We start from the raw sequence: 13,075 nt of genomic DNA, 5'->3' as shown, positions 1-13,075 counted from the left end.
CTTATTATTGTGGGTGGCTTCCTGTATTCTTAATTGAAAGAAAAATTTCACTAGAGGTTAGTGGACATAAGGATGTCATTTCTCTTCCACTCAAGTTCATGTTCCCCAGGTTAAGAAACTTAGACAAGTAAACATCTACCTAGTTAACTGGTATTACCCAGATTGCAAAGTTGATTTTTTGGGCTGATTTCTTATACTGTATGTCCATCAAATCTCTATTTCATTTTGTTCAGTATTGTCAAAGGCTTGGTTTCTCAAATATAATAAATATAGATGAAATAGCAAACTGTTAGATATTGTAGAAGCATAACACATAACTTTTAAAATGATCTTTCTTAGGGCACCTCGATGGCTTGGACGGTTAAATGTCTGACTTGATTTCAGCTCAGGGTCGTGAGATTGGGTCCTGTGCTGGGTGTGGAGCTACTTAAGATTCTTTCTCCTTCCCCAAGCCCTTTTCTCTCTCCCTCTCTATAAAACAAACAAACAAACAAAACCAACTTTCTTGGGACCTTTCAATGCCAAGTGCCATTGCCTCAAGTTCCTAGTAACCCAAGCTAAGGTGTAGTATCAACATCAGCAGTGCCTCTGGGACTTAAAAGGGTAGGGTAGTTGGGGGTAAAACTGCTCTGAATGAAAACTACTTTGAAGAATTTCCTTACTCAGCCTACTCTGCCTAAAAAATACAACACACAGACACTGTAGTCAAAGTCCCTGGGCTTTTATGTTACCAAAATAGTTGAATGAAAAGCAGTAACACTTCTGCCAAAAGTATCCATTCAATATTAATGTGTTTTCTTTCCCTCCAGTATGCTCTTCAAGAATCACACAGTTGGGGCACCTGGGTGGCTCAGTGGGTTAAAGCCTCTCTCTGCCTTGGGCTCAGGTCATGATTCCAGGGTCCTGGGATGGAGCCCCACATCGGGCTCTCTGCTCAGCAGGGAGCCTGCTTCCCCCTCTCTCTCTGCCTGCCTCTCTGCCTACTTGGGATCTCTCTCTCTCTCTCTGTGTCAAATAAGTAAATAAAACCTTAAAAAAAAAAACAAAAAGAATCACACAGTTATCCTGGTCTTATGTTTTTGTTCCGTAAACAGATTAACGTTAGAATGAGTTGATTCTTAGTTGCTGCCTAAGTGTCTACCTTTGTTCAAGAAACACCTTGTGGGACGACTGATGCACTGAAGGCACAAAATTACCAAACTTGACTAGGCTTCCTGCAAACACACTTGTTAACCAAAGAATGTACCACAACTCAACTGAAGCCCCCTCCCCCGCCCCCAACAAAAACCATTTTGTTTTAGGATACCTTATTCTGCTTACCTTGAGCAAGTTGTCACCTATAAGACTTTGTGTTTCTTTCAAGAGATAATGTAGCTGTAATATCAGTATCCGAAATATTTCCACAGAGAATCTTTCATTTATTGATGTACAAAGAAAACAGTTACATTTTATTGTGCTAAAGTATCAATGATTTAAAATGAAAATATGCTACAAATGATTTCTCCTTTCCCCCACATCTTCCTCTCATTGGCTTATTTTTCCTTTGTAAACATTTTTGCCCCCTTGTTAATTTTTACTTTCTACTTCCAGGTCTAATTGCTACATTACCTTTCCATATGGCGCTCTTGCCAAGTATATTCCAGGGAGCAGCAGTCCTAGGACAGGGTGCCACCTAGGACCCAGACTCTTGGGCTCCACTGGGACCCAGGAACCTACATGTTGTCAGGCTCCTCAAATGCCCCTCCTACATACTACAGTTTAAGTATCTCAGCTTTGGACAGAAATCTGCTAATAACTTATATAAAAGCCCCCATACAATGTAGTTTTCTCTGTTTTCAGAACTGAGATGATGGCATTTATGTTTGGTTTTTAAAGATGTTAAAGAGGGATTTATCTTTGCTAAGGGTAGCTAGAGTTTAAAACCTCAAGTAAAGGTAACCATCAATTCCATATTGCAAATCAACTAGTGAGAACTTGCCTTAATTCACCAAATAAACGTAGGCGTCCACTGCGTACTTACTTTGTGGTACCCCGCTGAGCCACGGGGTCCTGTGAGCGAGAACGTGGGCCTGGGTCGAAGTAAGAGCAGTGGGTTTGATATGAAATCCAGCTCCAATGTTTACTAAATGAATGAGCCCTTCACTGTCCCCAGGCTGTTGTAAAGAATAAATGCAGTGCGGTGAACTAAAACTCTCTAAATGATAAACAGCTACACAGAAGCAGGAAATTTGTAACACGTTTCCTGGATGCATTAAAATTATCTGGTGGTTTACTAATTTATATTTTCTGAATATAAATTCTGTGAGGACAGGAATATCATGCTTTGTTCACTCCGGGCACATGGTACACACTCGTAATTGTGCAGCTCTGACTTTATAGATTACTACCAGTACCTCCAGAAAAAGTCCTGTTTTAAGAAATCTATCAGATAGTGGTGCCTGGGTGGCTCAGTTGGTTGGGCCTCTGCCTTCCGCTCAAGTCATGATCCCAGGGTCCTGGGATTGAGCCCCACGTCGGGCTCTCTGCTCAGTGGGGAGCCTGCTTCCTCCCTTCTCTCTCTGTCTGCCTCTCTGCCTACTTGTGATCTCTGTCAAATAAATAAATAAATAAAACATTTAAAAAATATATCAGATTGACTAGGTGATATCTCCATTGTATTTGATAACTCTCAAAGGGCAGTTCATATTTATAAGACACAAAAGGACTTTTTTGTCTTGTTTTGTTTTTTAGCTTCTCTAAGTATCCTTTCCTAATGTGCTACTTGCTTTTAGAATGTTTTAAGAACTGGTTAAATTTCCACCAAGTCCTAACATACAGATCGCCAAGCGTTAGAACTATTTTCAACGAAACATACAAAGGTGATAACATTTCTATTACATTTTAGAATTTATAAACCATATTTCTGTATCCTGTATCCTTTCTCTTTTATCCTTGTGAGTTAACTTATTCTTTGTATCCAAGAAACAAAACGAAAATCAGGGAGTCATCCCTGTCATTTTTACTTGGTTTCACATCCAATAATTTAGCCAGAAATTATTTCACAAGTTCCTTCTGTTTGACAAGAACCAAACGATCTAAGTGGCAATTTTAAAGAATTCCATACTGTTTATGAAGATTAACACATTCCATGCACACTCACAACTTCATAATTACTATATATATCATACATTTTTAAAAAATGAGGCTCAAGAGTTTAGCATCAATATAAAGCATTTCCTTCCAGGAAATATAAAAGCATATTACATCATCTAGGACCAGAGTGATGATGATACACATTTATACATAAAGATGACAGCATGAGATGTTTTTCTGCGATGGTAGGATGGATGAGAATTGTTCTGGCCACATTCGGTCCCCTGGTTTCATCCAAAATGCCTGCCACTGGGAACAGGCGTGTTGGGGCATCTCACTCAGACTCACCCAGAGGCCTCGCCTCCAGCTCTGGCTTTAGTGAAGGCCCCATCCTCCTAAGCCCAAGATCTGATCTCCCTTCGAAAACAGCAATTTATGAAAATGTTTACGAAAAGTTTAAAACTGCTTATTTTCAAAATGACTAAGTTATTCTGAGATAGTAGTCGCGTCCCTAACAAAGTCTTACTCCTTTTATAATTACAATATCACTATCTTTGGTTAAAATCATTTCGAGTGAACTTCTGACAGTTACCTTCAAAAAAGGTCATTAGCAGCCTTGTAGTTAGTTACCATGGAGTCATTACATGACAAAACACAAAGATAATTTTAGGCCCTTGCACGGATCCCAACCCAACATCTGCTCCGAATACACACTTTGCAAATCAAGAGTCAGAGTGTTCTGAGATACATAATAAGGCTTTAACCCCACATGTTCATTTGTTAGTATATCCCAGCATGCTCTTTGTCTTGGCAACTTGTGATTTCAAAATCCAATGAAAGATGACTTGGGAAAAGGAAGTGTTTCCATACACAGTTTGGAACATCTGGTCTAAAAAGGCAGAGACTTCTGAGGAAATAACTTAATTCTGACCTGAAGTCATACAGGGAATCAGAGAAAGAGTGTTATTATTCCAGATTTTAGAAACTTCAGGTTTTGAAATTTATTTTTTTTTTTTTTTTTTTTTTTTTGAGAGAGAGAGTTCGAGCGAGCAGGAGAGGGACAGAGGGAGAGGAAAAAAAATCTCAAGTAGCTGAAAGCCCTGTGTGGAGCCCTGCTTGGAGTTTGATCTCATGACCCTGAGTTCATGACCTGAGTCAAAATCCAGAGTCAGTCTCTTAACCAACTGAGCCACCAGGCACCCCTAGCACCTTGTATTTTTGACTCTTCAGACACGACCACGAAGAGGAAAATCCTACAAATCTCAAGCTCAAGATCCCCAAAAACAAAAACAGGAGGGTGGGGGGGTTGGTAGGTAGGGAAGAAGGGATACAGATAGATTTTATTTCCTCCATTTTGTACTCTTCTGTCTTCTTGTCAAGCGCAGGAGCAGGGACAAAGTTTGAATGAGAAGAAACCAGGCTGAGGAGAAAAAGGCAGGCTGGGTTTAGAAGCGGGGCCTGATCCTCCATCCCTTCCTCCAGCACTGGCAAGCTCTGCCCACCGACCCAGGGCGGAAGCGCAGACAGGCTCCTCAGTGCCCACTTCCCCTTGGCTGCTCTTCTCTACCACACATGTCTGCTGGCCCAGGGGTTTAAGTCCTTCAACTGGCAAAGACGTGTTCCTTAATACTACAACTCCTCAACTTCCCAGTTCCAGCAGCTTATTAACATGAGGCAGTGTCCTTTTCTGATTTGGGGTTTCGTAGTTGACATACGACATTCTATTACTTTCAGGGGGTCAATACAGGCGTTTGACAATCCTATACATTACGCAATGGAGACCATGGTTAAGTGTAGCCACCATCCGTTACCACCATTATTTCGATATTATTGACTCTATTCCCTGTGCTTCAGGGTTCTTTCTTTTGTCTGATGACAGTAACCTATGTGACGCATGCGTGAGGCTTCCTCCTTAATAGGAGTTTTCATCTGAAAATGGGCACTAAATGCCCGGATACAGCAAAAAGGGCACTGGACCTGGGGCTTTAAGGCTTTGGCATTCTATGTAGCTCTGCCTCTTATTAGATGTATTTTCTCCACTTTAAAATAGAAATGCTTCTTTTTGTTGTAGGAGTGAAGTAAGATAATACAAGTGAAAGTTCTGGTGAACTTACCGTCTGGCACCTAACGATAAATGTGAGATGAATTTCAATCACTGTTTGGTGGGAAGTAAAACAAAGCACATGCAGTGGGAAGGAACGAGAAGCTGGCTGCTCCCAGAACATGTTGGGCTGCTTCCCTCAAATTCATTTCCCTCTAGCCCGGCCTCTGAGGAGGTAATAAAAATGAAATGTTGGCCCTGCAGGTGACTCCCTGAGAGCTCACCCTCCCTTCCCTTTCCTGTGAGCATCTCGGCATCGTATTGAAGTTCAGCAAAAGAAAAAACGGAGTGTGCATTACACAGTGAACCACAAATATCTGAAACCTGGAATCATAAATCCATATATTTGGAAAATAAATCGAGGAGAGCTATTTTTAACCTAAGTCACCAGTGGGTTCACTTAGTGACAACATGAATGTATGTGTCACACGGGAATAATACTGAAGGTTCTATGGTGCTTTTAAGGACCAGGCACCGCTATGGCCTGGAAGACACAAAGGTATATTATTCCAGTGGCACAACCTTTCTTCCCAGAGACCCTATATATACACAGAGCCCTGGTAGTACGTTCCTATGCCTGGTTTTTAAAGCCCGCCCTGATGAATGCCTGCGAGAAGGAAAAACAAGCAGCAAACAGATCGAACGCTGGCTGATGCTCCACCTTTGAGTAAACTGCTATCCCCGAGGACACTGTCACAGACTTCATTTACTTGTCATTAGGCCAGCAGTCACCTTGCTTGAGACAGAGATGTGTGCTTAAAATAAAACACATTGTTCTTTTAAGGAGGTATCCGCCCAGCTTTCCATCATCTTCCTTCTGGAGGAAAACCAGTTCAGGTAGGACCGAGGACCGGTCAATTAGATTATCCCAACTCCCAAGGCCCACATAGTTGTGCAGGGACTCTCATACGATCCATGCTGGACCGCAGTCCTCTCCAGGTTGCTTCTGCCATACCCATAAGCAAAGACGCCACTCCTTCCCTTGGAGGTGGCTGGTCGCCATCCTACCAACTACAAGGAGTGATCCTGTCTATGCCCCTAATGGCACCGACTCACTGGATGCAGCTGCCTGACCTGTTCAGATCTACTCTTGAACTTTTTGGCTTATGGCCCAATATACTCTTCCTTGGTTGGAGCTATTTTGAATTGGGGAACTTTCAATTGCTTTCAAGAGGCCCAGGCATAAGCAAATTACAGCCACCCCTAATGAATCGGATTTGGCTAATGTTCAACACATAGCATACTTATTGTTTAAATGTGGACAGCAGTTCCACGACAGTGCTTTATCCATAAAAGTAAGAAAACACTGAGTCAGAGAATGTCCTCTAGAAACTTCACGGGAAATCAATCATGATGCCACTGTCACCACTATAGTTTCACTTTGCCAGCAAAACCTTCCCCATGCCTTAAGACAAAGAAGAAACATGCACGAAATTCACAAGATTATTTTACTAGAATTTAGGGGGAGTAGATAATGTAGTCAAGTTTTCACAAAGAAAATCTTCAGGTTGAACTCCAGCCAAATAAAAGAAAATTCAAGTTCTGGTTTCGTTCCCAGCTGGCCTGGGCATTGAAGCAATGCCCTCTTTTCTTGGCATGTACCTGTCAAAGGGTCAGTTTTGTGTCCACCTTTTGGTGCCCCTTGACCCTCTGCATCATGACTCGGCGATCCCAGGCATGAATTCTGAAAACCTTCTTCCATTTCTGTGGTTTTCCTCACCCAGCTAAGGAGGCTGCTGGCTACCCACGAAACTTCACCAACCATAGGCTCTGGTCCACATAGCTTTCTTCTTAAACTCTGGGAGAACTCTCAAGGACAGCAGGGTGGCTAAGGGGACAAAAAAAAAGTAAAGTGAACTGTTGCATTTGGTGAAACTGCACTTGAAAAGGTCATTTAGATGGAAAACGTGTCAGAACAGAACTTGACTTTTTCTTACTTGGCTCATCTTAAAGACTGAGAACTCCCATCAAGCCTTAGGCAGAATTTGAATAGTAGAACACGATTAATAAAATCTGGGGGAAAGGGTTTCTTTGTTGTTAAATTATTCTGCAACCAGTTAATAGGAAATTCTGCAGAGTTTAACAAAAACTGACTTCTGGGATGCTGGTACTTTCTTTATCTGGGTGATGATTACATAGGTGTGTTCCCTTTGTAAAAAAAAGCTACTTAATCTGTGTATTTTTTTCTACATGAATGTGATTTTTCCATTAGGAGTTGGTTAAAAGGTAAAAAACAAAAATAAAAAACTGATCCTGCAATGAAGGTAGGTCCTTGCGGCTCAGCGGAGCGGGCATGACTGTGCTAATCTGTATTCAACTATGTGCTTTCAAGTCCGCACCTTTTCTTATTCATCACGGGTCCCTCAGGGATCAATTTAAGGTAGGCCAGCTCTGTGTAATTCCTCTAGGTCACTCATTATAGATCTTATTTTAGGATATTAATATAAAAATATTGAGATGTCATTTAAAATAGGGAGGAGATGTAGGGAAGCCAGTTACACAATTCTTGTGTGTGACTCTAATAAGCCCTTGACTATCTAATCAAGTGAACGTGTACTTCCTTGACCCAAATAACTATTCTCCTCATCAGTATCAAGTTGTTTGCTATCTTCGTGACCTAAAACACTGTATGTTTGAAGCAACCAATGGTATTATAGACGTATGGCCATTAAGAATGAGTTTAGTCTTCCTGAGGCAAACAAAAAAAGAAAATCCTAGCAAGTCTCCAGGGACGGATCAAGTAAAGGTATGTCAGACCACTGCCACTGTGCTTGATCACAATCCACTTCCTACATATGTCCTTCAATATGTGGGGGGTAGGAAGAAGGATCAGAACCAACTGGTTAGGGAATTCTTACTTGTTTGGCAACCAACAAATCATACCATACTTAGAGTAAAATATGGTCATCCTAAGACTCCAGGTTGGCCAGATAAATTACCACATGTGTAGGCCAGGAGGTGATTCTCCCAAGCTGAGACTTTTCAGTGCATTATCTTACAGTATACCGGGGGTCATCTCACCAACAGCCACTGGTTGGACCAGACCTCTGAGCCCTAAGACACAGATGACAGTACATGCAGTCTCAGGCCACAGAACCAACGCCCAACAGACTTCTCCGATTTGAGGAAAATAATGTACGTAATTTTCAGAGTAAGGTATTCTATATTTGTGGTTCCTATAGTCATAGTTCAACAAATCAATAGAGAAGTATAAAAAGCACAAAGACTATTCAAACACCTGAAAGCATGAGAAATGTCCAATTCCCTTGGCAAAATACCACGCAGCTGTTACAAATACTATTAAAGAAGCCAATATAGGAATAGGTTAAAAGGCTTTAAAAATAACTTTTAAATTAAAAAGGCAGAAAAAAAAAGGCAGTGCTTCAAGTATCTATGTCTGTTTTTTCAGTTGCTTGATGATTTATAAATATGTTAGAACAACACTCATAAGCGGAGGGGCAAAAACTTCTTAGGAAAAAATTATCAAAATCGCCACTGGGCAATGGGACTCTGGATTCCTCTCTGCTCTTTCCTGAATTTTCTAAATTTAAATTAAAGTGATAGTTTGCCATCATAATAAAACATTTAAAAGCTATTTAAATAAAAGTTAAATTTAAAGGCACGGAACTCTTTTTAAACCCACTTTCTGCTTCAAAATGCCACATAATGGCAGCTCCAGATTACTTCCGTACCCTGAATTCAGACGAACCCTTTCAGGAGCCAATACACATGAGAATGCTATTTCCACAAAAGGCAAGCACGGGGGCTTTCGCCTCTGTTGGGCAGGCAGCACGGAAGTCATACCTTTTAAAAGATCCCTGGATTTTGCTGAGAGGCCTTCTTTAGGGCTTTCCATGATGCTGAAGAGCCAGTCAATGAACTAGGGTGAAAAAGAAGAGCAGTGTTAGTGTAGACAGTCGCACTATCAGTACAAGAGCGATCGGGCCTTTGGGTCGGTATACATGCACCTCTGTGCAGAGCTGGCAGACTGGTGACGGGAAGACCAGGCCTAAGAAACGGGGAAGCTGGACACAGCTCCCATTCAGCCTACGACCCAGCCAAGTCAAAACCCCTTTCTCAGCTACATACCCTGAGCCTGCTGTGGATTTTTTTTAAAGATTTTTATTTATTTATTTTGACAAAGATCACAAGCAGGCAGAGAGGCAGGCAGAGAGAGAGGAAGGGAAGCAGGCTCCCTGCCCAGCAGAGAGCCTGATATGGGGCTCGATCCCAGGACCCTGGGATCATGACCTGAGCTGAAGGCAGAGGCTTTAACCCACTGAGCCACCCAGCGCCCCCCCTGCTGTGGATTTTAACAGTGAGGCAGACATGGCCCAGTGGGCTTCCGGTGTGCCATGAACTTCCTCTCTCATCACTCCGAGAGCACAGAGAGGTGCCCAAGTCCACCCCCAGTGAATGGCAGAATCCAGATTTCAGCCCGGGTACATCTGACTTCAGAGCCTCACGAGCCTTCCTTGCCTCCTGCTGCCTGACACTGCAGGCATCTAGGCCCAGGCTCACAGGGTGGGTGGTAAAGAAGGAAACACATCAGGCATGAGCCCCCGTTTCTAAAATCAGATATTCTGTAGCTGAGAACAATTTGTGCTCAAATGGAATTGAAACAGGAAGTTAAAATGCAAGAGAAAGACATAAAGTAATTTACTAGGTAGAACCGAGTGTGTTAACTGCAAATAAATCCTACAAATGAGGTAGAAACTCAGACTACTCAGGAGTTTGACTGATCTCCCAGGGTACAGCCAAAATTGGTTTTGAATTAGATGGAGGGTAATTTCATTAATGACTGAATGGTCCACTCTCAACTCACTAAAAAACACATACATTAGTCATAGGTACTGGTATTTTAACTTGGGATGTGGAGACTGGCTTGCAAGAAAAAGTCGGATAGAAAATATTCCTAATTCTCTGTTTTGATTAAATTAAAACCTTTTTTTTCTCCATTTTGTTTTATAATATCTGACTGGTAAGTAAATAAATCAAGCACTACACACACCTAACAGACACAGACGTCTGCACTGTCATCCACGGTGATCACGGTGTCCCAGGCCAGAAAAAAACACAAAGGGATAACGCATCTGAATCGATTTTGATTTAAAATGAGACAGAAAAAACAAAACCTGGGACAATATGAATGCTTAAGAAAGCAAAGGCCTTTTAATTGAGTTGCTTAGTGGAGTTGTACAGGGCTAACCTGTGGGTCCATAGTTCAGAAATATTTTAAAGGCTAATGTTCGGATTTTAACAATAAGCTACAAAAAGCTGGCATTAAGCTTTCAACCTCATCAAAATCCAGTTTTCATTAAATGGGATTCAAAAGAGAATCTTTCAATCAACTGTCTTAAAGGCTGTTCAGAGCCATGGAATGAGAAGCAGAGGAAGCGTATTTCCATATACTCTGTGCAACTGCTAGCTGTCTGGGGAAACTCAACATTAAAAACCAAAAGGTGCTTCCTACAGTCTGAATTTTCCAGAGGGCTAGGGTGGTGACCTCTACAACTTTCCCCATGTCGTCGAGCACAGGCTGAGAGCAGGGTGAGCCCCTGGAATGTGGCTTTAGGACCGAGTGAGCTTGAGGAACCCTAATTGGGCTATGGGAATGTGGCTGCTCCAGATGCCCGTTTCCCTGACTTACCCCTGCGCATGACGGATCATTCCCAACCTTCCAGCTTTGAACTTGCCTTCCTATCTGTCCTCACTGTGACATTCTGAGCACTTGGAGCCTCACTCATCCCTTCACCCCCAAGATCAAGAACACATGTGCCTTCAGGATCCCAGGGCAAGTATAAGCTCTTCTTTCCGCCTCACCTCCAGCTGTAAGCAAGTTGCTGCTGTTGTCATTGCTGTTTTTGGCCAGCAGTCAGCCTCATTCTCTGAGGCTCTGCGTCTGGCTGCGATTCGGGGCTGAGGATGAGAGCCCGTGGGGGTGATTCCAGTTTCACTTAACTTCCAACCTCAATCCTACAGCAGAAATCACGCAAGAGAAGAAGGCGGCCTGCCCTGACATGCAAGAGGCTGCCAACCTCACCTTCTGGGTCTGTTCCTTCCATGGTTCTTTCTGCAGCAGGAGAGGCATGCTACTGGGAAGGAGAGTGAGGGCCTCCTGCAGAGTGACCCTGTGCACTGGACTCCGGCCAAGGAAGCTCGAGGCTGACCCAGCTGGGCCATTTTCCCGATGCCATGGCAACCAGCTGGCACTGAGGCCAAGAAGGAGCGGGGCTGCATGGTCTGCCCATGTCACCACTGCGGCTGCGAAGAGCAGCAACAAGAAGTCCACAGCCTACAAAGGAAATGGAAACAAAGTTAGGTCACAGGTTTTAACAATTCAGAGTAACACATGTTCACACACACAGCCCCTCTCGGGATGATGCAACGTTATCTTCCCCTTCACCCCAGAAAGGAACCGGACTGAACAGAAACTCCATTTCCATGCCTAATGAAGAGACATTTCAGGGCTCCAGAAGGTTTTAGGGATCCTCTTTGGTAAGACAGAAGCCACAACAGTTTCATTATTATTACTCCCATAATGCAGGAGAAACCTTATTTCATTCCTATGCATACTGAGATCCAGATCCTCCTCTATTCTGGTGTTTCCAACGAGATTAAAGAATTTGTTAGGAGTGATAGGGAGAGGGATACTTAGAGTTATTGTTAGGTGGCCAAAATGGATTTTTAAAAAGAGGTACAGTCTGATTCTACTTTTGAACAAAAACAAATGACTCTCCCCGGGCATTTTCTTTTTCTGTTCTCATTACCTAATCAAAACATTTGGGAGGCGAACACTTGATTTTTATTCCATTAATGCTGAAACTAAGCATGAAGACAAACTACCAACAAGCATTCTTGGAATAAAGGAGTCAGTCACAACAAATCATTAGGCATTTTTTTGAAACAATTTTTTCAGTATGTTCCGCCATGAATTCAAAGAGACTCACCAGGGTCTGGCTCCTGACCTATAGCTATAATTCCAAGGATTTGTTTAAACTTTAATTCCAGTGTGGCATTAGTTCAGGTGTAGGACACAGTGATTCAACAATTCCATGTCTTACTCAGCTGCTCTTCAAGTGTCGTCTTAATTCCCTTCACCTATTTCACCCATCCCCCACCCCCACTCTGGTAACCATCTGTTTGTTGTCTACAGTCAAGAGTCTGCTTTTTGTTTTGTTTTGGTTTGGTTTGTCTCTTTCCCCCTACTTTGTTTTGTTTCTTAAATTCCACAAATGAGTGAAATCATATGGTATTTGTCTTTTTCTGACAGGCTTATTTTGCTTAGCACTTCTTCTCTAGTTCCATCCGTGTTGCTGAAAACGGCAAGATTTCATTCTTTTTTATGGCTGCATAGTGTGTGTGTGTGTTCTCTTCTTTTTCATTCACCTATCACTGGACACCTGTGTTGCTTCCATACTTTGGCTATTGTTGATAATGCTACTATAAATACAGGAGTGCATATACCCCCTTTGAATTAGAGTTTTTGTAAATCTTTGGGTAAATACCCAGTGATGCGATTACTGGATCACAGGGTACTTCTATTCTTAATTTTTTGAGGATATTTCATACTATCCTTACAGTAACTACACCAGTTTGCATTCCCACCAACAGTGCGCAAGGGTTCCTTTTTCTTCACATCCTCACCAACGTTTGTTGTTTTCTTGAGTTTTTGATTTTAGCCATTCTCACAGGTGTGAGGTGATATCCCGTTGTGGGTTTGGTCTGCATTTCCCTGATGCAGAGGGATGTTGAGAATGTTTTCATATGTCTGTTGGCCATCCGTATGTCTTCTTTGGAGAAATGCTGATTCGTGTTTTCTGCCCGTTTTTTAGTTGGATTGTTTGGGGGTTTTCTGGTGTTGAGTTGTAGAAGTTCTTTATATATTTTGGACACCAACCT

General features: G+C 42.3%; 1 protein-coding gene across 3 annotated transcripts in view; it reads right to left on the bottom strand.

Moving 5' to 3' along the window:
- Nucleotides 1-6,607: 6,607 nt before the first annotated feature.
- Nucleotides 6,608-13,075, bottom strand: part of FOCAD (focadhesin) — a 302,554-nt gene continuing 296,086 nt past the window's right edge. For 2 of the 3 annotated variants that reach the window (XM_004761826.3, XM_013061093.2), the window contains 3 exons: nt 11,217-11,468; nt 8,978-9,053; nt 6,608-7,001 (listed from right to left, as the gene is read on the bottom strand). In XM_004761826.3, coding sequence (XP_004761883.1) covers nt 6,928-7,001; nt 8,978-9,053; nt 11,217-11,468 — 402 coding nt within the window. In that variant the 3' untranslated portion in view covers nt 6,608-6,927. Of the gene's footprint in view, nt 7,002-8,977; nt 9,054-11,216; nt 11,469-13,075 lie in introns of those variants that run through there. The other variant, XM_045079668.1, reaches the window with a different exon arrangement.

The sequence above is a fragment of the Mustela putorius genome, unplaced genomic scaffold, assembly GCF_011764305.1.
Source record: "Mustela putorius furo isolate JIRA1106 unplaced genomic scaffold, ASM1176430v1.1 tig00000421_pilon_pilon_pilon, whole genome shotgun sequence".
NCBI lineage: Eukaryota > Metazoa > Chordata > Mammalia > Carnivora > Mustelidae > Mustela > Mustela putorius.
The sequence above is the reverse complement of the archived record's forward strand: the minus strand, read 5'-3'. Positions and strand labels throughout refer to the sequence as shown.